This window comes from Mugil cephalus, chromosome 17, assembly GCF_022458985.1.
Source record: "Mugil cephalus isolate CIBA_MC_2020 chromosome 17, CIBA_Mcephalus_1.1, whole genome shotgun sequence".
NCBI lineage: Eukaryota > Metazoa > Chordata > Actinopteri > Mugiliformes > Mugilidae > Mugil > Mugil cephalus.
The window spans coordinates 11174838-11202787 of NC_061786.1; the positions used below are offsets into that span (position 1 = coordinate 11174838).

At 45.9% G+C, this 27950-nt stretch overlaps 1 protein-coding gene across 1 annotated transcript; it reads left to right on the top strand.

Moving 5' to 3' along the window:
- On the top strand, positions 1–27692 carry LOC125023527 (fibroblast growth factor receptor-like 1). The gene is made up of 7 exons (XM_047610846.1): positions 1–310; positions 833–969; positions 16419–16691; positions 23102–23146; positions 23405–23689; positions 24400–24753; positions 26194–27692. Exons 2-7 carry the CDS (start codon positions 885–887, stop codon positions 26631–26633), a joined length of 1482 nt encoding a protein of 493 aa, XP_047466802.1. The 5' UTR covers positions 1–310; positions 833–884; the 3' UTR covers positions 26634–27692.
- The last annotated feature ends 258 nt before the right edge of the window (positions 27693–27950 follow it).

Genomic DNA, 27950 nt, shown 5'->3' on the forward strand with positions numbered 1-27950 from the left:
GCAGAGTCCGCGCACTGGAAAAGTCACTGGTGGGTGGACGAAGCGGGCTCAGCGGACCGGACGGAGTCTTTAAGCATTTGCACACTGGACGTTTTACTGTAAACTGTGGAAGTGGCCGTTTTTTTTTTCTTTGCTTGAGCCTTGAACTCGTGGGTATATTTCACGCGCACAGGCTCGTGCTGTTCGTTCAGGGGTCGGCGGAAAGTCCGACCGCTGTCACTTCAGATTCATGGACTCAACACGGACTTCGGCTAAAAGCACTTCTGTCAAAAGGCTGACACAAGGTTGACTTAACTCACTGAATATCAAGGTATGCCATTTTATTATTCTCTTTCTATATATATATGAACTACTCATGCATGCATTAAAAAGCTACAACTGAGCAGCAGCAGCAGTTGTGTTTTGCTCTTTTTTTCTTTGCTGCAGTTTCCATCAACATTTTACTACTGAAGACCATTTGAAAATGTAGCTAATGCATTAAAAGTCATTTTAAAGTCACACATATGGACCCAACAGCTGAGTATCTGCCTGTGGTTAGACACAAAGTGGGAACAGAATTTATGTGTTAAGAATTTCTGTTAAGTTATGGCCGTTAAATCTTATTTATTTGGAGCTTATTTTAGGTCCTTCAGAGTTTCTTGTGGACCATTAAAGCTCCCAGTAGTCCACTTTGGGAACCAGTGAGGTCAACCAACAAGAACTCCTTTTCCAGTAAAGTTGCTGCATTTTTCTGCAAGCGAGCCGTGCTTTTTTTAAACGATAATATGTATAAAATGATTGAAAATAGATGTTTAAACCATCTCTTATTGCTCTCATTTGTTTGTCCATGCAGTGTCCACACATCCCGCGTTGATGCGTCTACGTCCCTTCCAGGCTCGGTCGCTATGAATTTGTCTTTGGACGGCATGGACGTCCTGAAGATCGTGCTGCTCATCTTTGAGGCCGTTTTACTGACCGACTGCGTAAGAGGTGAGAGCTGCAACCGTGGATTTTTCTTTCCCCTTCCTTTCCGTTCCTGCCGCCGCACCGCTCTCACACCTCAGAGGGTGAAGGCATTCTCAGTTGGGTCTTAATGTCGTGGCACCGTGAAGTAAGAGACGGAAAACTTAAAAAAGAAAAAAATAAAATAAATAAGAGAAAGCCTCTAAACAGAGCCCAAAATCAACACAGGGCAGTGGAGTGAGCGAGCCGGCCCCTGCCCCCAGTTAGTGTGTGTTTTAGTAATGGCTGTGTGTGTGTGTGTGTGTTCACATTCACTTCAGCTAAACCAAACAAACATCATCCATCAGCTTCCCAGGGTGAAGGAACACCAGCTCTCCCGTGGTCCGGCCAAAGGGCTGTCTCACATCAGCTGGAGCGTGTGAGTGGAGAGCGGGCTAACTCATTCTGACCACAATTCTCTGCACTGTTTATTGTGCCAGCGTCAATACTAAGCTTCATAAAGACAACTCGCAGCCAGCTTGTCAACAGCTCGTGAATGACTGTCGGGGCGAATTTCTATGATTTCATCCGCCATCGCTGACTACTGAACCGTGTCTGATGAAATCCAGTGGCATGGAGGCAAAAATCTGAGCTTCACCTTTAACGAGAGAAGTCTAAAAGCCGGGGAGGTTTCCACAGAGGAGCGCGCTCCCGCTGCAAAAATAAAGGTCCTTTCTTAATCGCGCTGCGAGAGGCGTCTGATAGGTACAATACCTGCATGCGGTTACCGCCGCTCAAGGTTGTGGAGGCGGGAGGGGGGGTTGGCTGCGGTTTAGAAGGGGTTGTGGGGGGGGGCGAGAGATTAGATCTGTGGGTCTGCAGACAATGCCTCATTCACAGCATGGCAGCCGTGCCTTCACGGCGCGACTAACCCAAAAGTAAACAAGACGTGAAGGCTAAATCAGATTAGACAGGCAATTTTGTATGTTTACAGATTAACATATGTCAGCGGAGGAGGAATCCAAAAACGGGGAGGCCAGTGGTGGATGGTGGAGAGCGGAGGTCTGATGGGTCTAAACTGACTTAATGTTAGACAAAAGGGGATAATTTACAGCTGGTTCTTTCGAAGTCGCTCTGGAAGTGGTAGCAGATGCACGGACAGATGTAGACATCACAGATCGGTTGCCTGGCAGGCAGCCTTAAGGGAGAAGATTTTGAGTGATGCTTGGCGATCTGTGAAGTGTAAATATCCCACCGTTCTCCCAGAAGAGGCAGAGATACAGTGAGTTCTGTGTTACAGTCCAAACGCAACAGCTTGACTCAGACATGCTGTGAAATACAGTCGAGGAGGTGGAGGTGGTGGTGGGGAGGGGGGCTCTGCTTCGAAACTTTTGGGCTTTTATAGGGAAGCGGAGGCCAGCGAGGCTGTGAAACAGTCCCTGTTAAATTTAACAATGCATGATGACATCTTTGACAAATGTAAATTAAATGGTGAAGGTTGGACCCCCTTTGACTCGTGTGTGTGTGTGGAGCTGTAAAAACACGTCGGACGTGTTACTTTACCGCGTTACGTAAACGTTTTGAGGCGGCGCACCTGAGCAGACAGTAAAGATCGGGTGAATGATTTTCAGCCTGTTGCTGTCAGTCATCGGGTGACATCTGACCCGGGACCCTCTGCCCTCGTGCCACAGAGAGCCCCAAACACACACACACACTCTCACACACACACACACACACACACACACAGCGACATAGACCCTCCCTCTCTCCACTGCTACGACTTTGCGACTGGCCAAGCAAGAATTATTTCTTAAGACCCCCTTGGAACCCCCTCACTTCCTCCATCCTACCGCCTCCTGTCCCCCCCCCCCTCTCTGGTGCTCCGCCCCCCCCCCCCCCCAGCAGCTGGAGGAGGTGCTCACTGATGTGTCCCAGCAGAGCCTCTAATGTGGTGACAGGCCCGGGGACCACTGGGCTCCACTAACTGAGGAATGCAGCGGCCCGGACATATGGATCTGCCGAAATGCACCCTGGGAGAAACAGAGAGGCACCAGGTGTCTCCGTTAAGCACCAGGACTAGCTAACAATGAACACACACACACACACTGGATGTTTTGATGCATTTTAATTAGAAACAGTTGTCTTTTTTTGTGTGTGTGTGTGCGTGTACGCGAATGCGCTTCCTTCACCTCCAGAGCCACCCGGCGAAGTTTAGAGCACGCTTCTGCAACCCTGTTGGAAAATATACATTTTATAGAAGGGTTACATCATGGTCTCATAACAAGAAGGTACTATAAGATAAAGTGTATGCCAAATGCCTTTAAAATCACAGGGCTTTTTTGGCTCCCCGACAGTTTTCCATTTCCTTCAACCGTAATGAGGCTCGTTTCTCGGTAACAAAATGCCCCAAAGTCCTCTTATTTTTTAAATAGCTCCTGAATAGTAAGAAGTAGTAAGAAGGTGTAACAGTGGTGCTCTGGTTTGTGGGCCAAGCTGGTGAGATTGGGGGGTGGAGGTAGGTGGAAAAGGACAAAGAATTAAGCCGAAAAAGCCGCCGTGTTCCCGTGTAACATGTTTTCCCAGCTTGTTCTTCGATAGGAACGCCGAGGAACATTTCTTCGCCTTCATCTCCGACCGGTGCAACCTCTCCGTAGGTGCCGTGCATCCAGCGGCGTCTGCCACATGTCCCCTTCTTTTCCCCGCTTCTCTCTGCGTTTCCTCCAATTTATGACGAGCGTTAAGTTGAAGGAAGTGAGTTAAGTTAATGTGCTGTCGTTAAAACAAGGCATGAACTGACCTTTACTCCCACACAGCCTCTCTCAGCTCTCCGTAGCCCCGTATTTACTGAGTCTGGGTCCATTTGCAGAGAACAATGGATGGATTATTATGTGCGGCGGTCCCCCAGGTTGGACAGGGCAGCAGTAATTAATTTTAAACACTCCTCTTCCCTGTAGACTGTACTTATTTGCCGTCTATTAGGAGCTCACGGCAGACGGGGGGACTCGCTGTTGCTGAGGGGGTGCCATTTAGACGTGCGTGAGAAGGAGTTACGAGGGGGCGAACGAGCGCCGCGTTCGTGCGTCTGAATATATGCTTGTGTTTTATTAAGCAGGCTGAAATTACCCTGAGAAAAGTCATGATAATGAGACATCCAAGGAGCGCGGGGCAATTTGGAAAACCTCAGAGGTACACCAGCAACTGTTTCCCACTCCACCTACTTTTCCTCCAAACCAGGTGGAAATAATATTCCTCCTGCCACGATCCCTCCGTTTCTATCGCGGAAATAATGCTCGCGGCGCTGCTGCGGTGCGCGTATCGGCCGTCTGTCAGCGCACGCCGCTGACCCTGTCAGCTCGCGAGGAAACATTTGGAGGGAGGAATGTGTCAGACTTCACCCCTCCGAGGGGAAAGAAAGGAAAGGGCTGTAGCTGTGATAAGTAGTCATAATGGAGGTCAGTTGGTGTTTACTTTAGCGGGGTCATATAATCCCAGCGAGCGACACTCCCCCCCCCCCCCCCCCCCCCCCTTTGACTGACTTTATTTGGCCACTTCAATTAACATTCATGCGGAATTTCAACAAGCCATTGTCCGCGCTCAGTATTTGTCACTTTCAGCTGTATGCTAATGCTCACATTTTTTTTTTTCCACCTTTTTTTTTTTTATGCTTTAAGATAATCCCATGTCTGTGTGTACAATGCTCATTAGTTTGTTTGGGCAGTTGGCTCCGGGAGTGTTTCTTCAGACCACACACACTCTTCCTGCTGGCTGAATGGATTTGGGTTCAGTTAAATAGAATTCCTTTTGCTCCCGTTAACCTTCGCGAAACCCGTGGAGCTGCTTACAAACCACCATTGAAATGATAATAGACTTTTTTTTTTTGCGTTCCCCTGCTCTGACTTATGAACGGCGGGTATTTAATTGACAGCTGCTCGGTTGTTAAACCAGCGTCGGATGATGCTGGATGCTGTTCAGACTCCAGGCTGCTGTGCTACAAAAAAGAAAGAGGGTGGACTGGAAGCCAGCCTGTAGGTGGGGGTGAGGGTCCGCCTCGCTGGAACCTTACAAGTGACCTTACAATAACATCTCAGCCCCACAGTGGGAAGTGTTTGTCTTGCGCAACCCCTCTTTCTGAGCCTCCTTCGCTTCTCCAGTCCCACTCGGTTTTCTCTTTTCTTTCGAGGAGGCAGGTCGTGGAGACCCTTCTTGCCCCCCCCCTCCCCATATCTCCGCCTTCCTCACTGTTTCGTGCTCCACAGCTGTTCACCCAGTCACTTCAGTAAGCGAAACGATGCCAGCGGTTTTCCAGTAAATGCTCACTCCTGGATTTATGATTCAGATCAGAGTCGGCATACCTGGGCAGAGGCTTACAACTTTTCTTCTTGCTTCTCCCTGTGCTTTTCCTCTGCCAATGACTCCTAGTTGTATCTCCTGCCTACTCCTTGGCGCTTCAGCCGCCTGATGAAAAAAAACACAGGCTATTTAAGCGATGATGGCCTTCGAGATGTTGTTTGGACTGAGCAGGTTTGGGCAAGTTCTAGAGTTGCCATTGTGATGTCAGTGAATAAAAGGCTGATTTAAACTCCAGAAATTGTATCTGCCCATCTCGCTGTGTGTGCTCTGCTTGCCACAGCCTGCTAGACTCTGTTGTCTCCTACCGACTTATCAGAATTCCAAATCTGGCGTCCAGGACGTACCTGTTGCATTCAGTTTTAGTTTCCGCGTGTCACCAAGCCTCTTGTTTTCATTCCTTTTAAGATTTTGGGAAGCAGTTCATGATCTGATACCCGACACTGGCTTATAAAAGTTTTTCTCTCTCTCTTTTTTTTTTTTTCCTGTTACCCCCTCCTCTCTCTCTGGGGTTTCATTAGAAAGTCACTTGTTAAACCCTCTCACATTTACCCACACACACACACACACACGGACACACAAGCCAACCAACCGACCCTGTCGTTCTGCAGTTAAAGGGTTGATTGAAAGTTATGGTGGTGGCAACAGGGATGGCTGGCTGGGCCTGAAGAAAGCCCGGCCAGGGGACGGCTGGGATAACGAGCTCTGAATAAGGCCTCCGCTGCCTCTCCGCACACCCCCGGACCCTCCTTCCAGTTTCCACCCCCCCCCCCCCCTCCTTCTTTCAGTTCACCTCCGATGAGCTTCACTGAGACCCCACATGGCTTTGTGGCTTTTTCACTTCCACTTTGTTTTTCATTAAGGATTCTTTTGAATGACCTCGGAAAGTCTTTGTGCGTCGTCCCTATTGATTGAGGTTATAAAGAATCGGGGTCCGGGCGACCGCTTGTCAAAATAGGAGTTTTTTTTTTATTGCGAGTGTAAAGGCTGTCATGATGGAATTTTGTTTGCACTCATTTCCATCAGCAGCAGTGTCTGTCTGCATTAGAAATGCAGACTGAGAGGCCCTGAATTTTTTTTTTTTTTATTATTATTATTTCGGGGACCCGTTGCTTCTCTAATGAATGGAAAAATATGTCCCCGCCTTGACATGAGGAGTGGAACGGGAGGAAAAATCATTTCAGGAGCAAAGAGTATAATCTGTCATATTTTATAGCAGGGCTACTGCTATCCCAGACTGGAATTCTGCACCATGCAGTGAAACTGATTTGATTTCCTCATGCACGGGGATGTGAGTTTGGCCCTTGGATGAGTCCCCAGGCTGGATGTACGTGCGCTTTAAAGCCTGGCAGATGGTTGCAGAACTCCATTCATGTACTGTTGCTGTGCGCCGCGATTAGGTATTAGCTCAGCAAACTGTTTATTTCTAGCCTTGCAAGCAGCATGTAGATATCAGCCGCCACCAAGAAGGGTCTCGTCAGGTTTTTGGTTAAGCTGCCGTGACGTTTTGTATGTTTATGATCCCCAGAGGATGAATATCCCTGACTTTAGTGACGTCCACCAGTGCGGTTTGTACTCGCATAACAACCATTGCATGTGTTTCTGTGCAGAAATCTTAGTTCCCTAGAAGATAAATTCAGTGACTTTGCTGATCCTCCGAGTCTCCCTCCAGCTCCAGCAGCAGGTTAAATACATCAGCATATACTGGATCTGTTAGCACTGGATTTTGTGCAGATGGTCGTGCTTTCCAGATGATGTATTTTGCTTTACTTGAAGACTGCAGTGGTTTGTTTTAAATATCATAAAACCCGTAAGACAGATTTCTATAAATTTTTGTAAACATTTGTAATCAGAGGATAAATTGTACTCGCGACTTTTTTCGTTTTTCACCATCAGGTCAAAGTGGGTTCGAGACACGTGACTGAGTTAACAACATTCCCGTCGGTCTGAAGTGCATTTTTGTCTTTAGCGGTAGCAGCCATTAGCATGCTGCTGAGGACAGTCTAACAGAGTCTGACAGAGCAGCTAGCGTGTCTGGAAGAATAGTATTCCTTTTAAATTTGTGAATCTTATGACGCGACAAGAGTCCTTGCAGCAAAGTGTCCGTTCGGGTCGTCAGCTGGATGTTTCTAGCCGCAGAGATAAAACCACTGCGCAGCTCTATGGGGACAACTGATGGACAATGAGAGAGGCAGACAGACTGGCAGACGCAGACAGATAGAGGTCGGTGACCTTAGTGCAGCCGAGCCGTAAGGTGAACTGGGAAAGCACTGAACAAATTGTCACTGTGAAAGGGCGAGTACCACATCGTAATGACAGGCTCAACAGCTCTATGATGACAGATTGATTTCAGACAATATTCCTGGATTGTCAAGAGGCCCTATTGCTGTCAGTGAGAGCTTTGCCAGTTCCTCCACCCCCCTCCCTCTGTCTCGCCTTGCCTCTCACTCCCAGCCCTGTCTCGTCTCTGTCTCACCCGCCTTTCTCTCCACCTCACCCACCCCGCTCCTAGTCTCTCCCTCCCTCCCGCTGCCCCTGTCTGAATTGCTCCATTCTGCCCAAACACTCCCGCTACATCACGGTCTGTCATTGGCCCTCTCCTGAAAAGACCTTGTTGACAAAGGCGCTGGTGTAAAGCTCTTCCTGGTGTCACGGAGACCGGCCGATCCTCCGACCGTACGCTGGTGTAGGGTTCCTGCAGACGGAGAAACGAGGAGCGCTCAGCGCCAAGCTCGGCCGTCATCATCGTCATAATCGCACAGATGTGACCACAACACTCGGGTCGGCCGGTGACAGAATGTCTGGCTCTAAACCTTCTTGTTTACACCCTCTGTGCTTCTCCGCAACTCAGTTCCTGCACACAAAGAGCAAATTGCATTCCCCCCCCCCTCCCACTGTGGAACGCAGCAAGGTAGAAGGAGGAAGGAGGAGGAGGAGGAGGTGGGCATGCTGGGAGTGGCAGGATGCACCTCGCTGATGACGGATAGAGGCCGTGAGAAACAAAAGCATGTCGAGGAGACGGTGTAACAAGGTTCATTATTCTGCACTCGTGTTCAGCTTCTTTGGCTCTCCACGACTTAAAGTAGAGCTGCGCGCACGCCAGTGTTAAAATATGCATATGTGCGAGACAGAAGGTCAGTGCTTTCTTGATACGGACTGAAACGTGTTTGTGGAGGAGAGTGTAAAAACAAACAGAAAAGACACGGCTGGTGTGCGATCCTTCTCAGATTCGCATGCCAGATTTTAGTTTACTCTCCAACCAGTGCATTTGTGAAGTTTGTGATTTGCGTACTTTACACTTCAGTATTATATTGGTACAAGTATCAAAAACTATAAAACTGTTTTAGTTTTGTTTAACACTATTTTATTTTAAAGTGTATTTGATATAATTCTGTACAAAATACCATTTTATCCTCTTTTGCGCATGTTGCATTCACCTAAAACGCATGTGACACAATATTAATCTAAAATCCTTTTTTTAAGATTTAGTATCTTAATAACGTGCAGATCGCCTCTTGACCTTCGTGTGTGTGTGTGTGAGAGGGAATAAGAAACAATGCAGCGCCAGTGTGGAGCAGCCAGACGTGTGAGTGTTCTCACAATGTCCCATTCAGAGCCAAGGGGTCGGCCAATCTCCGAACATATTAGAAAGACGGTAATAAACAGGTGCTCGCTGGTGCCCTGTTTTGTAATGGAGAGGGGGAGAGGGAGGTCTGTTTGACTGTGTCATGTGGCTCAGGCTGAGCCCGGGCCAGGGAGTGGGGTGTGAGATTGTTGGGATTCCTGGTTACTGCCGCCTGGGCCCACCTAATCCCCCTGCACTCCCCCATGCAGCCCTCCTCTCCTTATGGGCTGTGTGTTAAAGGAGGCCTCTCTGCCATCTTAGCCTCTGCTCCCTGCCACTCTCTACATCAGCCCTCTTGTTCCTCGCCCTCGCCCAGCTTCTCTCTCCTTCCCTCGCCTCGGCTCGATTCGGTTTCTCTCCCCTCCCTCGCGCGCTCTTTCCGCCTCTCTCGCTCCGTTCGACCTTTCTCTTTCTTCACAGCCTCCCTCCTGTTGCCTCTTCCCTGATAAGTGGCCCTAAGCACACACTCAGCCCCTGTGTGTGCACCGGGCCTTAGCTTAATGGAGTGAGATAAAGCGACTAGAGTGCCACTCGCTGTGCGCTCATTATGACCGAGTGAGGCCGCTGAATTACCAACGGAGTCGCATTTGCATGGAAAGTTATGCCACTTAAAATATTTGTGTTTCAATCAGAATTTTATTTCTTTTAGGGCAGGGGTCCTCAATGTTTTTTTTTTTTTAAGGCCAATGACCCCCAAACCGATGGGGAGATTAAGTAGGGACCCCCTACGTATTATATGTGTTCAAATATTCATTTTTTATTTCGAACATTTGCAACAGTAACGTCTTCAGACTCCATTTGTATCTTTACTAAAGTATGGATATATGGTTATATGGATTGGATTTGTGTTAATGTGTATTTGAAGAGATTTAAATTAAGTTTTGCGACCTCCTTTTGAAGGCCTATGTTTTAGGGAATGGAGAAAGGTGTAAAAAAGATTATATCATATTCTGTGTTCACCATTCCATCGCTCTTTTAATATTTTCAAGTCAAAATGTCTTTAAAAATTTGTCAGAAATAGATCATTCCATCTTGTAACGAAACATTGAGTCCACTCAGTCATTTTATGCACTTGTTAGGGACTATTTTCTGCTGTGGATTGATACGTATTTGACGCACCGGTGAGTGTTTATTGCCTATGTCGGATTTGTTTGAAATAAACTACAGCGTCTAAATGGATTTGGGTTAAGTGACTCAAGATGTTCACAAACAAAACACATATCAACAAAATTAACTGAAAAGAACAGGAAAACCAAGCAACTCCTCAACTCTTCTTTTACACCTCCGGACATCTGGTAGAAACTCTTTGTTAGAGACAGTTAAAAAACAATATTAGTGATAGTAACGCCCCAAAAACCTTGAAGAGACGAGGCCTTGTTTACTCAACTGGTCACACACTGGAAAACCAGACTATGAACCGTTCCACTGCAACTCCTGTTCGCTGGCCATTAACAAGACAAAAATGGCCGTCCCAAAAACATGATATGAAAGGCCTCCATTAATTTCAAGGACTTTCCATACTTTTCCATACTTTCACATGCCTGGAAAAGTACAGATTCCCTATGGAAAGACCTTAACCTGAAGTGAAAGCAGCCTTTCATGTCATGAAAGTATCAGGGTTTCAAAAAGATTTCTCCTTCAGTCAGAGGAAATTATTTGTGCAGGCATTAAGCCACCTGCACCTTGACACATCTTGTCTTGTGATCAATTAATAGAAGGTTAATAAAAGGTTCACAGTGTAATTAATGTTGCGATTCATGTTTTTTTTTTCTTTATTAATGTTTGAGAGGACGTGACTCATCTCTGCATAAATATTAAGAATAATATCACTGTCTATCCGGTTACTGGCAAACAAACGCGCTCTGATTTATTGTGGGTGGAGCTTTGGCATTGGTTACGCTGTAGCTACAGAAAACAGTAGGAGGTGTACACACTCGCACACATGCTCTTTTCTCCAGCAGAGGCAGCTGGGGCTGGGTGAAAGGCATTCGAGTCTAATGAAATATAGCAGCTTAGAGTTCAAAGACTCCACAGTAGGGCCTGTAAAGGGCAGGCCGCGTGATGGAGATGTTTCCAGAAGCTTTATGACACTGGAGTAATTTCTCTCTGTTTCTTTCCTGTTCTTTTGATGAGGACTCGGCGGGAGCCCCTTGGTCTTTAGCGAAGGACGGCGGATTCCCTGCACAGAGGCTCTGATTTTATTCTTCTCGAATCAGATAGATTGACTGGAGCATCTTATTCCCCCTTTCTTTTTATTCCACCCCCTCCTGCTGTTTCTCTAGTCCCTCGTGTCACCCAATAGCTCCTCCTGTACCATTCCCACCACCGAAGCAGTTGCTATTCAGTCCACATCTGATGGCGCCGAAGAAAGAGCCATTGTCCCGGCTGGTCTTACCCCGCTCTTATCTATTGATTGGAAAGCCGAGAGGGGAAAATAACAGGTATTGATTACCACACTGGGTGAGGTTGCTGGGCAGGACGTCTGGAGCGGTAAGAAAAGACGGCATTCTTCACCCTCCGCTGCCCCACTGCTGTCAGGACGGCCCCTGCTGCCACTCCGCGTATCCCATCCCCTTTCACCCTGTCACTGCCCCCTCCCATACCTTCCCCTTCCCACCCTCACCTCGCCTCCTTTCTTGAATTGCCAAGATGGCTCTCCTCCCCTCGCTCGCTGTTTTATGCAGATTTTTATCTCTGCTTGTGAAATGTATAGCCGAGCGCTGCAGCAGCAGCAGCAGCAGCAGCAGCAGCCTCTGAACAGAAGCTCTGGCCTTTCACACACTCCCCGAGCTGCGGTGTCCGCTTCACCTTTCGCCTTCGCCCAACCCCTCCGGTCTCAAGTGAAGTCCCCGTCTCTGGTTTTCTAGCTTTCATGTATTTTTGGTGCATTTTTTTTTTTTCTTTTTTCCTCCATCTCTGCTTACTTTCTCCCCCCCCCCACACACACACTTTCTGAAGTGCTCCAGAGTTTTTAAGCAGCATGATAGAGTATTTCCCTGGAAGCACAGGCTCCATTAAACCCCTTCCTCTGTTATGTTAGAGCTCTTGTACGGTCTGCTGAGCTAACACAGTGCCGCTGAGTAGGAGGGAAGATTCCCCAGCTTCTATCTGTCTCTGCCTCTTATCCTTTATGTAAATACTACATATTGAAGACACATTCGCTCAGATCACTGTTTATCTTAGTCATGAATCACTACAGTCTGGCACTCTGCAAAAACCTTTTGATGCATTTGAAACTCTTGCAGTCGGCTGGAGATTAAGCGCCAAGATCCTTTTTTTTATTAGGAGACGTTTACAGTTGAGTTTGAATGACTATACCCTGCATTCAGCAGACAGCGTTGCGTGCGTTATCTTGCCGTCCTCATTGTGGTCGGTTATGTCCCAGGTGTTCTCCATTGGAGCGGCTGTCATCGCTTTATTGACGTGTTTGTCAGGCTTAGAAAGACCAAAGCACTTTGTGTTGACTGAACAACGCTCATACACATCATTACAAATCCACAGGTGTTTTGTAAAAGAGAAAATAAACAAGGGAAGAGGTGCCAGCACATCTGAGCATTGCCCGCGAGGCTCCGTTAACTTCATTTATTTTCCCTCTCTTTATTAATCTCTCCTTTTCATTTGACATTTCCTAACATATTTCCCTCCACGGATGCCTGCACAACAGATCATCTGCTCATTAACCCGCTCACAGGGTTTCCTAAAGATGGCTATATTTATCCCCGAATCACAAGAATGCCTCTTATTGAATGTGCCCCTTTCTCTTAAAATAATCCATCACCAAATTGAGCAAAGAAAAACAGAGCTAATTCTGTGAGTCGCCAGGCCTCCTCCTCCTCTTCCTGCACTATGAAAGATTCCATTCACACATGGGGCACGGCTATAATAAGGAGCGCTTTACCGACGCTGCAATATGGGAAAGCCCATATGGTCATGTGTATCCTTTTCCTTTTACTGGGCAACTCACAGTCACGCCGATTTGGGTAAACACACTGAATCGCTCAGCAGTTTGTCATCAGTCGCGCAGGTTTCCAATCATCACAGCGATTGTAGGTGATTTCAGCCAAGAGTCTCTGAAGACTGAAGCTAAACAGCGAGGATAAACGCAGCTCCATTACTTTTGACCTCCAGTGTTGTTTCATATTCGACAAACTCACAGGTTAAACTGTGTGTGCAACAATCAAGTAGATAAGGCAATAAATGCCCTTTTATCGGAGCTGGATCTCTGTGAGGTTTCAAAGCTTTCAACCCCAAGGTTAAGAGAACCTGTCCTTGAGAGGGAGGAGGAGGAGGAGGAGGAGGAGGAGAGGGGAGTCCCCTCCGAAGAGAGGATGGTGTTCCTGCACACGCCACAAATACTTATTAAGTTATTCACACGGTGTCCTTGATTTCAGCACTACTTCATGCCTTGTTTTTGTCAGAAAAAGCACTTCAAAAGCTTTTTTAGAAGCGGAGATGGAGGGAGGAAATCATTTGTTGCACATTCCTCACGCTCAGAGCACCAGCCAAAGCTTTTTATTTTATTAAGCCAAAAAGCTCAGGGGCTGCTCGATTAGCCCTTAATAATCCAAGTTCAAGATCACATAGACCTTTATCACAATTAAAAGAATAATATTTTTGGAAATGCACTTCCTTTGGATTTCTCTCCTAAACCCAGAGAGTGAGCACGGCAAGATGTTTGATATCGCTGCTGTGTTTGTGTGGTAAATGTAGAGCTGCAGTCAGGAGCTTGTAGGCAGTTCTTTCTTCCAACGCAGCCAGGTCTCCTATTTCCTCTTGTTTCCTGTCTTTAAAATATAGAATTCTGTCCAGATACAAGAGTTGATTGTTTAAAAGCGCCCAAATACCCCAACTGGTAACGCTGAAGTAGCGTGTTTAATGCAATTAAAAAACAATCGTTGAGACGTTTTGATCACTGCATGGTATTTTGCTCGCACAAACAGTGCTGCAGTGGCTTCAAAAGCTAAAGTTGGACAGTGGTTTGTGTGTGAGATTGATTTAATGAGACATTTATACAGACAGGCTTCCTAATAAACTGTGTATTATAACATCTTTTATTGCTGCTGATTGGCAGAGCAGCCATCTTGGATTTTGAGGTCGGGGTTGATGGGCTTCTTCCAACTTTCCGAGTTGTTATTTCGTGCCGGGAACTCAAAATTCTGATTCTAATTGAAGGCACCGTAACGTTTGGTGTACACGAGACTAGTGCCGATCGTCTCATCGATGAAGCGAAGAATAATTTTTCCCAAAATGTCACGTTATTCCTTCAAGTTTGACATTTTCAGCGTGAGAGAAAAAAAGAAACAACAAGGTCGCCGCCAACATAAAGTCATCAGACATTAGATGTAACTGTAAAAGGAAGGATCCTCCCCTGGAAGGCCGGAGAGAGCGCTGAATGCGGTGAAGACATTGCAGAAAAGTTGTCAACACACCCTTGCATATTTTTCATAGAAAAGAGCGTTGTGATGCTCCCTTTTCATTTTCTTCCTACCCATACTTGCCTCTCAAGGAATGCGTTTCCAGCTTTGACAGAAGCAGTGCTTTTGCAGGGTCACTGTGTTTTGACACTTTGCTTCAACTAAACCTTTGACATGAATCAGGCCTTGTTTTTGTAAGTCAGCTCCCTCCATTAATCCAGAAAGAACACATGGTTGAGTGGCTCGCAGGCCCATAAGTCAGGCGAGATAACTGAAGCCTATTTGTTCAAGATCTGGCAGAAATGTATTTATGTTTTCCCCAGGCAGCTCAGTCCTTCAGGATCAACTCGGTCCATATGAGCCCCAGCAGCAGCACCAAGCCAATGCTCTGACCTGTTTGTGGTCATAAAGCAGAGTCTGCAGAGAATAAAACAGTGAGTGCCTCTGTTCTGATTTCCTGGTAACAGTGTAGTGAGATATGGGCCAGCTGACAACAGCCAAAAAGACTGCGGTTGCGTTTTTCTCCACAGACATAAACAATGACACTTCCAATTTCCTGTGCATGCTGCGGACCAGAAAGGCCATCCACAGAGAGGAAGGGAAACTTTCAGTTTGTGTATCTGCGTCCACGCATGATTGAGAAAGTCATAGAAACAAAAAGGAGACACGGTTTTATGTTTTAAGATCACGTATTTATTTATTTTTTTCCACTCATTTAGATGCCACAGTGTATACGCCTTTTTCTTTTTTTTTCTTCTCGACAAGTCCAACGAACCCCAGTCCAGATGTTGTACCTGCAGCTGAGACGCATCTGTCGACAATGTGATGGATGAAAAGGCCAGATGGAGTTACCTGTGTCAACTTCCCCCACTGCAACCCCATCAGTATAATGAACTTCTTGTTTACCATATGTGTGAAATGCGCCGAAGGAATGTGACTCTGTGTGTATGTGTTGGGAGAGGCCATGTGTACTTACCCTCCCCATTGTTTTTACTGCTACCAGACTGGCCATTTGTTCTGGGGCACAGACTGTGCTCTGTGTACTTTTGAGGGCTGCTGCAGCTATAGGCTTCGGCCGTGCTTCCTACCCCCTTTCTCACTTCCTTGAGCTCCTGTTTCTCTCTGTGTCGCGTCTGCTCAGTAGTTGTGTTTAGTTTTTGTGGTGGTGGTGGCGGCGGTGGAGGTGGTGGTGGTGGTGGGGGGGTTAGCTGAATGCCTGGTGCTGTACGGGCAGTGGCGCAGGCCTCCTAACACCATCACAGGGTGTTTCGGCCCGCTCCACTTCACCAGATCTGAGGGAGCAGACCTGAGCCAATTAAGAGCGGGGAGAACGGGCTGCTGTCCGTCTCGCTGCGACCCCGCCTCCCCCTCCCTCCCCCCCATCGCTTTGATCTCTTGCACGCTACACAAAACCAGAGCCAGGACGCCTTACCCTCCCTGTGCAACGCAGTGAACGGCAGGGCTCGGCCAATTATTACAATCTGGTTTCAAGATTTCTGGGTAATCAGCAAGAAAAAGATGACAAATTACCCCCATCTTCTATCATCTGCCCGCAACGACACGGTTTCAGAGCTGAGCTTAGGCAGGAGCCTCAAATATGTTATTATCCTCTTGTGTTGTTCAAAGAATCTGATGTAGTTAGTGAGCAAAAAACGAGTGACTCCCATGTTTGATAATGATGGATTTGAAGATGGAAACGCTGAAAGTTAATTCTCGATGTTGGAAACTGCACTTGGCAAAACAGTCTCACTACGATGTGCTTTCGGTATCTGTCCTGGATCTTAAATCTTATCGGGCAATCTTCTGCAGCTTTCACACGTTTTTCTTGTGAGTTACTGTTTAAAAAAAAAAAAAAGATGGAAAAATCACTCTTTGCACAGTGTTTACAAGCGTAAGAGGCAGTTTGAAAGGGTTTTAGGAGCGAAAGGCCGTGAATCACTGGTTTAGATTGTGTTCCAGGAATAAATCACAGAACATTCCCTGTACGCTTTCAGTGTTACGGGCCATGCTAAAAGACGCAGAGGTCACAGAAACCTGTTTCCAGTGGCCTTACAAGCGTCTCGCAGCAAAAACCGGTTTAAGAGAATTTCTGTTCTTGTGTGTGTCCTCAGGACCTCCGCGAGTCTGCGAGAAAGTCGCTCACAGGCAGATGGCCCGGCTGGGCAGCGCCATCAAGCTGCCGTGTCCGGTGGAGGGAGATCCTCCGCCCCTCATAATGTGGACCAAAGACGGCCACAACATCCACAGCGGCTGGATTCGCTTCCGTATTCTCCGCATGGGCCTGAAGATTAAAGAGGTGGAGGCGGACGACGCGGGGACCTACATCTGCAAGGCGACTAACGGCTTCGGCAGCGTGAACATCAACTACACCCTCATTGTCATCGGTGAGTGCAGACGGAGTTCAGCGCGTGTCGCCTGTCTCTCAGCAGGTTCCTGAAATGAGATCACCGACTCTTGGCAAATGCGTCACTCTCGTTAAAAAAAAAAAATTCAAGCTCAATTAGGCAACTATAAAACATGAGGTCACCTGTCTGGCAACTAAATCCGGAGACCGTGGCATTGAGTCATTCCCCGATTTGTACGGTCAGGCCTCATCGTCTTCCTCTGTTGTGTTTTCAGGCAGATTTGTAACAGTTCCCTGCAGTTTGAAATCTCACCACAGTTCACATGTTAAAACACAACATCGCTCGCTGAGGTCGAGGCCTAAAACGAGCAGATTTATGGAGCTTTAGTGTCTGATCCTCTCGTCTATTGTATGTGTTACAGCCCCTACCTCTCTCTGCCCAAAGTCAACAGCGGCACGGGATATTGTTTCATACTACTTTATCCTCTGTGACTCATTTGGATCTCCAGCTCTTCCTTTTCCTTAGGCTACACTCTGCAGAGGCAGGAGGTCTACTGCTCCACAACAAGAAACACATTCAGCGTAAAAGTGATGGTTTTGTCTCTGGACTTTCGCACAGGCTCATGAATGGGGCCCGCAGGATTAAGCGCAGTCGGAACCGAGTGCGTTACTCGTTTGTGCGTGTGCGTACAATGCATTTCCTCTGCGCTAGAGCAGAGCATGATGAATGAGCGGAGTGGAGCGTGAAGGCTATGTTTAGTCTAATTACTCTAAGATGCCTAATTTGGGCCAGAGTCTGCGCTGTCTCTGGCAGGAGGAGTTATAGCCTGGTCTTGTGACAGCCATGCTTCAGAAGAAGAGCCACAATCAGGCAGAAGAAGAAAACACAGATCACTGCAGAAAACAGTTCATGAGCGGGGAACAGACCGAAGTTTATTTTAGGGTCTCCCTCAATGTGAAGTTCCTTGGGAGTTCAAAGGGAGGGTGTCTGCTGATTGTGCTGAAATGAAAGGTTTGAGATTGAGGCATAGAGCCAGCTTTAATGTCAAGGTTCATAGTACTGCTATGTATATGGTATTAAAGTCAGACGTGGCTACGTCTCTGTCTGCGTTGCACTTAAAAGGCAATTTCAGTCTCTGAACTTTTTAAAGAGGAGCATATACAAAATCCATCATGTAATGGATAACCTGGCTTCATGTCTGTAGGTCCGGATTAGATACTGTCAGAACACTGTACTTGCCATGTTTTAATGTGATAGTGTAGGGTTAGAATTTCTTAAGAAAGACTATGTGTGCTCGCTCCTAAGAATTCACAGTTGAATCCTTTGAAATGGTTTTGTTGAAAGATGTTACAACGTCCTCATTGAATGCTGCAGGCGTGTGGTACTAATATGGCAAAGCATTTCCATATTTTCTGGCCTTGATCTCCACATTTCCATGCTAGCAAGAAAAAAAAATAATTATAATTCTTGGAGCGGAGGTACACGGCTCTTTTGTCACACTACACCTGGGCGATGCCCCAGACGAGCCCGTGGCTCCGGCAGAATATCTGTTTAAAATACTTTCGGTTGCGAGCAAGAAAACGGATATTGGCTGCAACCAAAACCTCCGACAAAGGAGGACCATGTTGGACTTATAAATGAAAAAGACCTTTATTTTAAAACGAATAAATATTTGAAATACTGGAAATATTACGTTATGCAGTAGACATGTCTTTAAGATGCAATAAAAATATAGTTTATAAGGTTAAACGACTTAGTTAAAATGATTTGTTGAATCAAAGATTGAAACTGAAGGGCTGAAATTTTCAAACTAAAGGCGTTTCACACTAAGCTGAAAGTGTCAAAGTGGTAAAAGATGAAGATCCAATTAAAGTTCAAGCCTTAAAAGGATTTGAACTGTCTAAATGTAGGTTATAAATTGACCTGTAAGTGTAGATGAGTAACCCGGTTTTACTAGTACTTCCACCACAAAAACCAGTGGAATCTATTTTAGGTTGTGACGCTCTTAGATGTCTTTGCAAGCTGTAGAGAAGCTTGAGCAAACATATCCAGATACACCACGGAGTACAAAAGGAACGTGGGTTGGCTCATTATATGGGAAGTATTTATCCCTACAGTAGAGCGAAAATACTCTGCACACACATGGAATTTATATTTGGGATTTAAAACTGATTTACAGTCGGGAGATAAGGAGTGATTACTTGACGTACACACATGCACCAGGAGACACGCAGAATTAGCCAGTAAATCTCCACCATAGATAACAACTTTCTCCCTGCGGTGTGTTTGTGTGACAGGTAATTTATCTGGTTCGACTTCTGCTGCCGTGCGACCGAGTGAGAATAGAGACTTCGATGAAAGCAGTTTAAGGCTGATGTTCTGAAGCTGGCGCTGGGTCGTGCGCAGATCCGTTCAGACTGACTGTACGGGCAGCTCCCGCCCTGCGAATTTGTTAAAAAAAATAAAAAAAAATGTTTGGAAGTTAAATCGCAAGTCTTTCTTGGAAGCATATTTCCACAAGATTTGTATCTGGAGTGTTTTTGCCCTTTATGGAGTTACCTAGAGACTTTCTGGCCTGGTCTCTTAATCCCGATCTGGTTTGTTCCATTTCCTACTTGTCCTCTGGTGGTGGTGAGTGCATGAAAAATCATCTGTAGACACTCGGCAGCCATTGTGCATCTCACAAAAACACCCTGTCCTCTGTTTCTGCTTTCTTGTCCATCATCCCATTAGGTGCTGGCAAGCCATCGCCACAGCGTTTGTTTTTATAGGTAATTGTTCCATCAGGGGTGCATTTCATTCCGGGAGCCTTTTTTTTTTTTTTTTTGCCGCAAAGATTACAGGGCCCCCATTGTCAAAATACGGCCAAGATTGAAGTTAGCCAAAAAGTCTGCAATTACCATGAGCAACACTTTCCATTAACGTTGAAACGGCTAACTGTGAAGCGTTTTTTTATTTAGTTGCTTGTCGTTAACCTGCCTGAGTGGGGGGCTGTTACGTTGCTCAGAAAGATCAGAGACGAGAGTTTATTTATTAGAAATTCTGTAAATGAGGGGTAGCAGGCTTCCAGCGTAGCTCAGCATACACTATCCATCATGTATTACTGGATTCCAGAGTGGTTAAAAAAAAAAAAAATGGAGGAGTCCCTGCAGTCAGTTACAGTGCCGGTCAGTGTAGAGTCGAGTAAATCCTGGCAGCTGTTCAAGTTCAAGGCCTAACGTGGAGAGCATAACTTCACAACATTGCAGAGGAGACGGCGGAGGAGCCAAGTAGAAGAAAGACGGTAAGATAAAGAGACAGAGTGGAGTGAGATTGTAAGTTAGAGAGTGAGGGGCTTTGCAGGCTGATGTGAGGAGGAGGAGGAGGAGGAAGGGGAGGAAGGGGGTTCCACTGCGGCCGGAGAGAGATATCCCTCTTCCCATCTGCCAGCGGACAGTCTGTCCTCCCAAGAGCTATCTGAAGAATCTGGTCCGTCAGTGCAACATGGCGCCTCCTCAATCCCTCCAGCTGGCTGTTTGGGCCCTGTTTGGGGTGGTCTCTTGACAACTGGCCCCATCACCTCCCAGCACCCCCACCAGGATAGTCCTATGCACGCAGCCATCTCTCAACCTCAGCTGCTCAGGCTGCAGCAGCTTACATATTAGAATTAATACGGGATTGTCATATTAACATTTACAGGATTGAATTTTAATGTTTATGTCTGCAGAGATACTGTATTACAAGGCTAATGCGGGGCTGGCACCGCTCATTATTTCTCCAGGAAGATGTTGGCTCTCGTGGCACATTTTTCATTTCGCTCCTCTCTGGAGACGTTGTCAGGCCAACTGTTGTATAAACTGCCCCGCGTCTGACTGATCACATGTGGTAGCCGTTTGGAGATTTCCAGAGTGTGATGCAAAGCCTGTGTGTGGAGCTTGTCCCTGGACATTTCTATGTCCCCAACAACATCTGGAGCTCATTGTGACCCCGAATCATCGGGCCTTTTCCTGTGATTCAGCTGGCACAGGAGGCCAGCAGGGAGAGTGTGTAGTGACTTGTTTCCGGTGCCTGGATTTGTGAATGAAGTGGGAGGGGATGGCGTCAGACCCCAAACACTATAGCCAGACCGTGAATGGATTCAAGTTGGTTGGAAGAGGATTCAAGTTTACTTGGCAGCTTCAGCCCCAGCATGCATTTGAATGATTTGCGCTTGCATAATGAAAATTTGATTTTGCACAGTAATTCCATGATAAGTTGCAGCTTTTGCAAATTTTCCTGCACACAAGAACGGAGTCCTTGTCAAGCACTCCTCACTAGACTATTTGATTTTTCAGTCTTCCAAAAACAACAATCAGATGGCAGCTACGTGATGCCCTCTACCTCGCCCCTGTCTGTAGCTCAGCGAGCCAACATTGTGTAAAGACAATAGTGGCAAAGGATAGCTTTAACGGTACAGACGTATAAAGGGTGCCATTGTTTCCTTGAATCGCCAAAAAGTAGAGAGGAAATAGATTCAAGAAAAAAAAAAGTCAGAAAGAAAACCCCGGCAGTGTGGGACCATGTTCTGTTTGGATTGGGAGGTTCAGGAACCGGGAGGAATGTGGAGAGCCCAAGTGAGCAACAGAGAAATATTTCTTCCAGTGGAGGCTGTTTTTTAAAGGAATGGGTTATTATAGTTGGCCAGTTAAACCCCTTCAAATAGCCATGACATCATGGCTGGGCTTGGTGCTGCAGGGGACAAACAAAGGAGGGTTTGTACCCAGAGAACCCTAGAGAGCTTTGAGGGTTTCGGGGGGACTCAGGGGGAGGCAGAACGAGGGGGTTAGAAGTCACATCTGGTCTCTTTACCTGACCCAATCAAACCCTGCGAGGGAATCAAGTGTGCCAAACTGCATCTAGAAAAATCCAACACAAAGCTGCCCTGAACCAGAAACCAAAACGAGTCACGGAAGGTAAAAAAAAAAAAAAAAAGAAACTGGCCGGTAGTTTTTCCTTTTGGTTTGTTATTCAAGACATACTGTTAACTGAGGACACGATTGTTGGAATTGCTGCCATTGCACTTCAGATCCAATGTGAAATGACACCTGAGTAGTGAAAAAAAATTTTTGTTCTTAAATAATCATCTGCCTAATGTCTCCGTCAGCACAGATTGGCAGATATATGGCGAGAAACACGAGCTGCTCAGTTAATTCATCACTGCTTATCTCGAAATGTCGATATGCATCACAAAGCGTCGATTAGGTTTCACTCATTATATTTTCTCTAAGCCCTGTCTTAGCGCCGCTGCATGATGTCAGCCAATGACATAAACTCCACAGCTGTCTCCTGGAACTGGGCTTATGAAAACTGATCATATTACTTCCAAATGCTACAGAGTATGACCTGAGCATGCAACCCTCTCAGAGAAACCTCTTGATAAATGCAGAGCGAGCCAAAAACACTCTCCGGACTTGTTTGGTGTTGGAACTTAAAATGCTGTCAGAAATTGAGATTGGGATTGTAATGGTAAATTAAAACAGACTTTAAAGTCCGTCTATGACACTTACATCAGTGCTATTTGTTTCCACTTATTTATATTATTCCTGTAAAAACTGTACTAGGAAGTCTACCCCCAGAAAGTCCAGTGTGCTCTTATTGGTTGCCTCCAATTACGCTAGCGCTTATTGCTTATGCTATAAACAGAAAGTGTTTTAATTGGATGCAATTGGTGGTGGAAATTCTGGTGGGGCCATCCAGGAAAATCTTATAATGCAGTCCAGAAATATCATAATCAATACCCTCACAAAAAAAATGCAGTAGCAAGAGAGAGAGGGGACCACAGCACCTGACCACAAACATCTGAGACAAACCTGCACCAGACGACAAAACTGCAGCTGAAAAATGCCATCGCATAAACAATGCCCATCTGATGACATATATTGTCATATCAATAGCACCACCAAACAGCACTGTTCAACATCTCACTATATCAAATACTCGAGATCGAAACTATGATGTGACAACAATAAAAACACAATATGGTTCATGGTGTGAATGACGAACACCCAATACACAGCAATCAATATACAAAGTCACCACATACAATATGCCACAGTCAAACACACAGTGTTTTAGTGTACCTGTCTCACCTCCACAGACAGGTACACTACTCCGTGAGGTTATGTTCCCCCCACACTCGCCCACACATGTACTACCAGTTACGCATTACACATTTCCATTATAATTCAAGCAAACACAAATTATCAATTCCATTTAGATTAAAAATAAATTGGACTCACCAAGTGCCTTTTTGATAAGCTCCCAAGTTTTTTGCTTAAAAACCTTTTTTTTGTAATCATTCTACAGGAAATGATGATCTCTAAAATAACTTAAGAGCAGATGGTGTATAGATGACATATAGTGCGTATCATATACAAACACATAGAATCTTGTCTTACTACCGACTGATTGTTGTTTTGTTGTGTTAACAGATGACTCCGCCAAAACTGGACCCAGGGAAGAGCCCAAAACAGGCGGTAAGAGCCAACCCCACTGCCCTTCCATCAAATACTAGTGATTTATCATAATTACTACAAAGCACATCTACTTTCACAGCTAATAAATAGCGCACCGTACTCTTAGCGTTTACATTCAGGAGCTGTGCATCAATCATGTAAATATTGTTTTTTTATTGTACTGTAGTTTATTCTCAGGTTGATTCAAAAAGTCTGAATGGACTTGAGACACGAACCGACTGAAGAGTAAATAAATTTGTCTTGTGCTTCGCCCCAAAGTGCGTCCCCGCTTCACGCAGCCCGCCAAGATGAGGAAAAGGGTGATAGCTCGTCCCGTGGGCAGTTCAGTGCGTCTCAAATGCACGGCGAGTGGAAGCCCTCGGCCGGACATCGTGTGGCTGAAGGACGACAGGCTGCTGACGGGGGAGGAGGTCGGTGAGGGTCGTCAGAAGAAGTGGACCCTGAGTCTGAGGAACCTCATGCCGGAGCACAGCGGCAGATACACCTGCAGGGTCTCCAATCCGGCGGGAGAAATCAACGCCACGTACAAAGTTGAGGTCATACGTGAGTATCCCACAGAGAGGCTGAGCTGTACGCACACCAAACGTGATCACCTGGAAATATTAGATGAGATGAGGTCAGGGAAAGTAGTTTTAAGTGATTACTTCTGCTTGTATGGATCAACCTTGTATGTACATCACTGCAGGAAATTAAAATAGCCCAATCACTGTAATAGCAGGTCTAATGTTGACAAAGGACAAACTGTGACTTTTGAAAAATCTTTTCTCTGATCTACCTACTCCTGATGCCTGATTGCGAACCGCAGGTCTCATACATATCCTCGCTGCATGGATGAATGTGCTTGTGTAATCATGGATATGAGAAGCATATTGAGGAAGTAAGCTTGAGAGTGAGGGCTTGTGCCCTGGTGTTTGCACAAGGGGGAGGAAGAGAGAGAGGTTGTTCAACTCAAAGACCATCCACCCAATCTGGAGCTGATTAAAGCCCAGCTGTCTGCCAGACCCACTGCCCCCCCCCTCCACACCCCTTCCCATGAGAAATGTGTGCTGTACAACCAGGAGCAAAGAAAGAGAGGAAACTAATCACACATACGTCTTGTGTTACATGTGGTATTCCTCCCTCTCTGTCAATTATGAGTTCTAAGCCTGAGGCTAATAACCGTATGCACAACTAAGACCTCTTCAATCCGCAGAAGACCTGACATGTCAGGAGTTTTTTTCTTGACCGTTTTTTTTCTCTGCGTATCTGTGCAGAGAGGACGAACTCCAAACCCATTCTGACGGGCACTCACCCGGTCAACACGACGGTGGACTACGGAGGCACCACGTCCTTCCAGTGCAAAGTGAGGAGCGACGTGAAGCCGGTCATCCAGTGGCTCAAGCGCGTGGAGTACAACGAGGAAAGCCGCTACAACTCCACCATCGAGGTGGGGGACCACAGATTCGTGGTGCTGCCCATGGGGGAGGTGTGGTCGCGGCCCGACGGCTCCTACCTCAACAAGCTGCTCATTACCCGCGCCAAGGAGGAGGACGCTGGCATGTACATCTGCTTAGGCGCCAACACGATGGGCTACAGTTTCCGCAGTGCTTTCCTAACTGTGCTGCCAGGTGAGGCCTGAGGAGCGTGTGTTTACATCAGCGGCATGAACAAGGATTTAATCTGTCAGCGTAGTTATATACAGATGTTAAGTACCCCCAAAAAGCCTGAGAGACAAGGGAAGTAACAATTAAATAACTTGCATGGGGGGAAAAAGAATTAGGGGATCGGGATGGAAAAATAAGAATAGAGGAAAAGAAAAGAAAAACAACACATTTCTTAAGGCAACAAACACAGACAGTATGATTGCGGCACAGAAATGGCCCTGACTGAGCCTTTTCTTCCAGTTTTTGAATCCCTCTTCCCTTCATGAACAAGAAGGACTATAGGTTGAGTGCTGGCTCAGAGTATGTCAGAATGTTTTTGGTTTAAAAACTGTTTCAGGTCGGACACAAGCCTGCATTGGGGGGAATGTCAGACACCTGCTGAAGAAATACCTTGAGAGAGATCACATTTTTGTGTTTTTGGCGTTATTGAGGAAACTATTTAACGTTAAGGAATAGAAAGCTAGTGGCCTTTAAAAAAAAAAAATTTAAAGGCCACTATATAACCATGTGGGTAGAAAATACTGAAATCTGACCTACCAGAGTCATACATCTTAAAAAAAAAAATGTAAAAGAAGTTTTTACAGTTTTTCTTTCTGCAAATTAAAATGGTGGCGTATGGTGCCCATATGTAAAAGAAATGAGCTGCCAGAAGGACGAGATCAAATAAATGAATCTCCTTTGAGAGAGATAACCACAGGAGATAATGCGTCTGAAGTTCCTGAAATAAAAACTTACCACATGTGATGAGTGGCAGGGAAGTCTTGAGCCAATCAGGGTGAAGTCCTGTCATCGCAGCCGAGGCTCCCACTTCTAATGTCGTGTGACGTGGCTCTCTGCTGTGTCGGGCTGCGCAAAAATTTTCTAACCAGCGTTCATTGTTTTAAGTCCAGCACGCATCACCCATCATATTAACCTGTTGATATATTTTATGTGGTGATTTATTTCGAAGACAAATCACCAGAGCTTCAAGGAATTTTCCATCATCATTTTCACGTTGAGGGAGTTTTTCCATGCATACATCAATATATCACTTATTAAAGATGAATGTTAGACATTCATTGGTGCTTTCCCCCCATTTATTAATCCTTATAAAGTAATCTCATGCCGTGATTGTTCTGAGCAGCTCCAGTTTGCTTAGTTGATCTACGGTAAATAAGGAATTTTTGGCCACGTGAAAACATAAAGTCATAGTCCGTAGCCTGCGTTCAAAGATTCAAATGTTTATCTTTGGGGTTTCGCTCTGACATTTATTGATGATGTGATGAATCAAAAATAATGCCATGATGAAAATAACTGTTTGCAGGCCTAAACTGCTTAGATTTTCAGTAAAACAAAGCATGGGAACATTTAAGAGTGTGTTTTGATTCTCCAGTTTACTTTTATTGGCTCTCTCCTCTCCCGCAGACACAAAGCCTCCCATCACACCTGTGTTCTCGCCAGCCTCCAGCTCCCTCCCCTGGCCCGTCATCATCGGCATCCCCGCCGGGATAGTGTTCATCTTTGGCACGGTGCTGCTGTGGTTCTGCCAGAGCAGGAAACACTGTCCTCCTCCCCCCAGCGCCCCGGCCGCGCAGGTACTCCAGGGCTCCCACCGGCCGTCGTACCGAGAGCGGGACAGGGGCTACGTGGCCCCGTCGTCCAGCTCCTCCACCCCGGACAAAGACTGCATGAGCTCCATGAACTACGAGGAGTACCTGGCCCAGCAGCAGCTCCTCCTCAGCCAGGGAGGACCCACGATCCCCCCTAAAATCTACCCCAAAATCTACACTGACATCCACACGCACACTCACTCCCACGTGGACGGGAAAGTACATCAGCATCAACACATTCATTTTCAGTGTTAGCCTCGGGTGCCAAGTATTCCCCCACGCTGACTGCTCCGGCATCGGAGACGGACGCTGAGCCGCGGACTGAACGGCAGCTCCTGTCAGAGACGCTCACCAGACGTTACTCTTCACAGCTGGACATTGTTGGGAAAGTATGTGAAAAGAAACAACGGCCAGTGACACACACACACACACACACGTACACACTTTGTGTAATTTCATAAAAACTTCCACATTTGGTGCTTTGTTTTTATAAAATTCTCACACCACTAAACTGCATTAATCGTTGTTGTGCACTTAATACAGAAAAAAAAAGGACCTTTTTTGAGTTTACTTGCAGCTATTCGGGCCAGCTGAATGCTATTCTCCAGCAGCTGATTTTTTTTATTTTTTATTTTTTTTATTTGGAAGCTTGGTTTTACCTTTCACATAATCAGCTGTTGGAGCGCAGAGGTTTCTGGATGTTCTGCCAGGTAATGAAGATGAAAATGGTACTCAAGATTTCCTAAAGGGCTGTTTTTTTTTTTTTTTAAATGCTCCTACTCAGGTCGACCCTTTTTTGTTTGTTGAAGATGCATCATGCCGGGAATGCTGACCACTATCCTTCACGTCACCATCCCTCGCTTCAGTTTAAAGTGATATAGAACGGACCGGTTGAGCCTTCTTGGTCTTTTTTTTTTCATGGCAGGTTAAACCTTGCCAAAGACTGCACGGGATGGAAACATTAGTTATTTTTATTTTCATGTAGGTTCCCATCACTAGTCCGTAGCGTGCTGAGGTAAACCAGCAGTTTTTCTTTCTTTATCCAACCACAGTTTATGAAGCTGTACTCGTTTATAATCAAATTGAGTCATGAATATTTAATTTATTTTGCTAAAAAACAAAAAACAAATGTATCAAAGTTTTATTTTTCAGAGTAAGTCATTTTACATATCTATGTAATGTTATTAAAGTATACCGTTTTTGTGTATAGTACATTTTGTCACCCAGTTTAATCACGTTTACGTCATGCCAATATGTAGGTATCTCTGTATGTAATTGGTTATATTTGACAATCCTGTATGATGTACTCTAATCTACTCTACTCAAGGCAAAAAAAAAAAAAAGAAAAACCAAGTTTGAAGGTTTGATAGTTTGATTAAATTACCTGAAACAAAAGATGCTCCGTAAAGATGAATGCATTTACGTTGTACCAATTAATATTCCTCAGACTCAGCAAAGCAAATTGAAAGCGTAGTCCTTGAGCATGAGACGTGCGAGTGGCGGTAACCTGTCCTAAAGCAGAGGCCGGGCTCACAAAGGTCAGCTTTCTTTCCTTTGAGCTGGTTGAAGTGT

Coding starts and splice junctions, on each gene's coding strand:
- LOC125023527 (XM_047610846.1), top strand. CDS start 885: ATGAATTTGTCTTTGGACGGCATGGACGTCCTGAAGATCGTGCTGCTC. Junction 16,692..23,101: donor CTACACCCTCATTGTCATCG/GTGAGTGCAGAC, acceptor TTGTGTTAACAG/ATGACTCCGCCAAAACTGGA. Junction 24,754..26,193: donor TTTCCTAACTGTGCTGCCAG/GTGAGGCCTGAG, acceptor CCTCTCCCGCAG/ACACAAAGCCTCCCATCACA.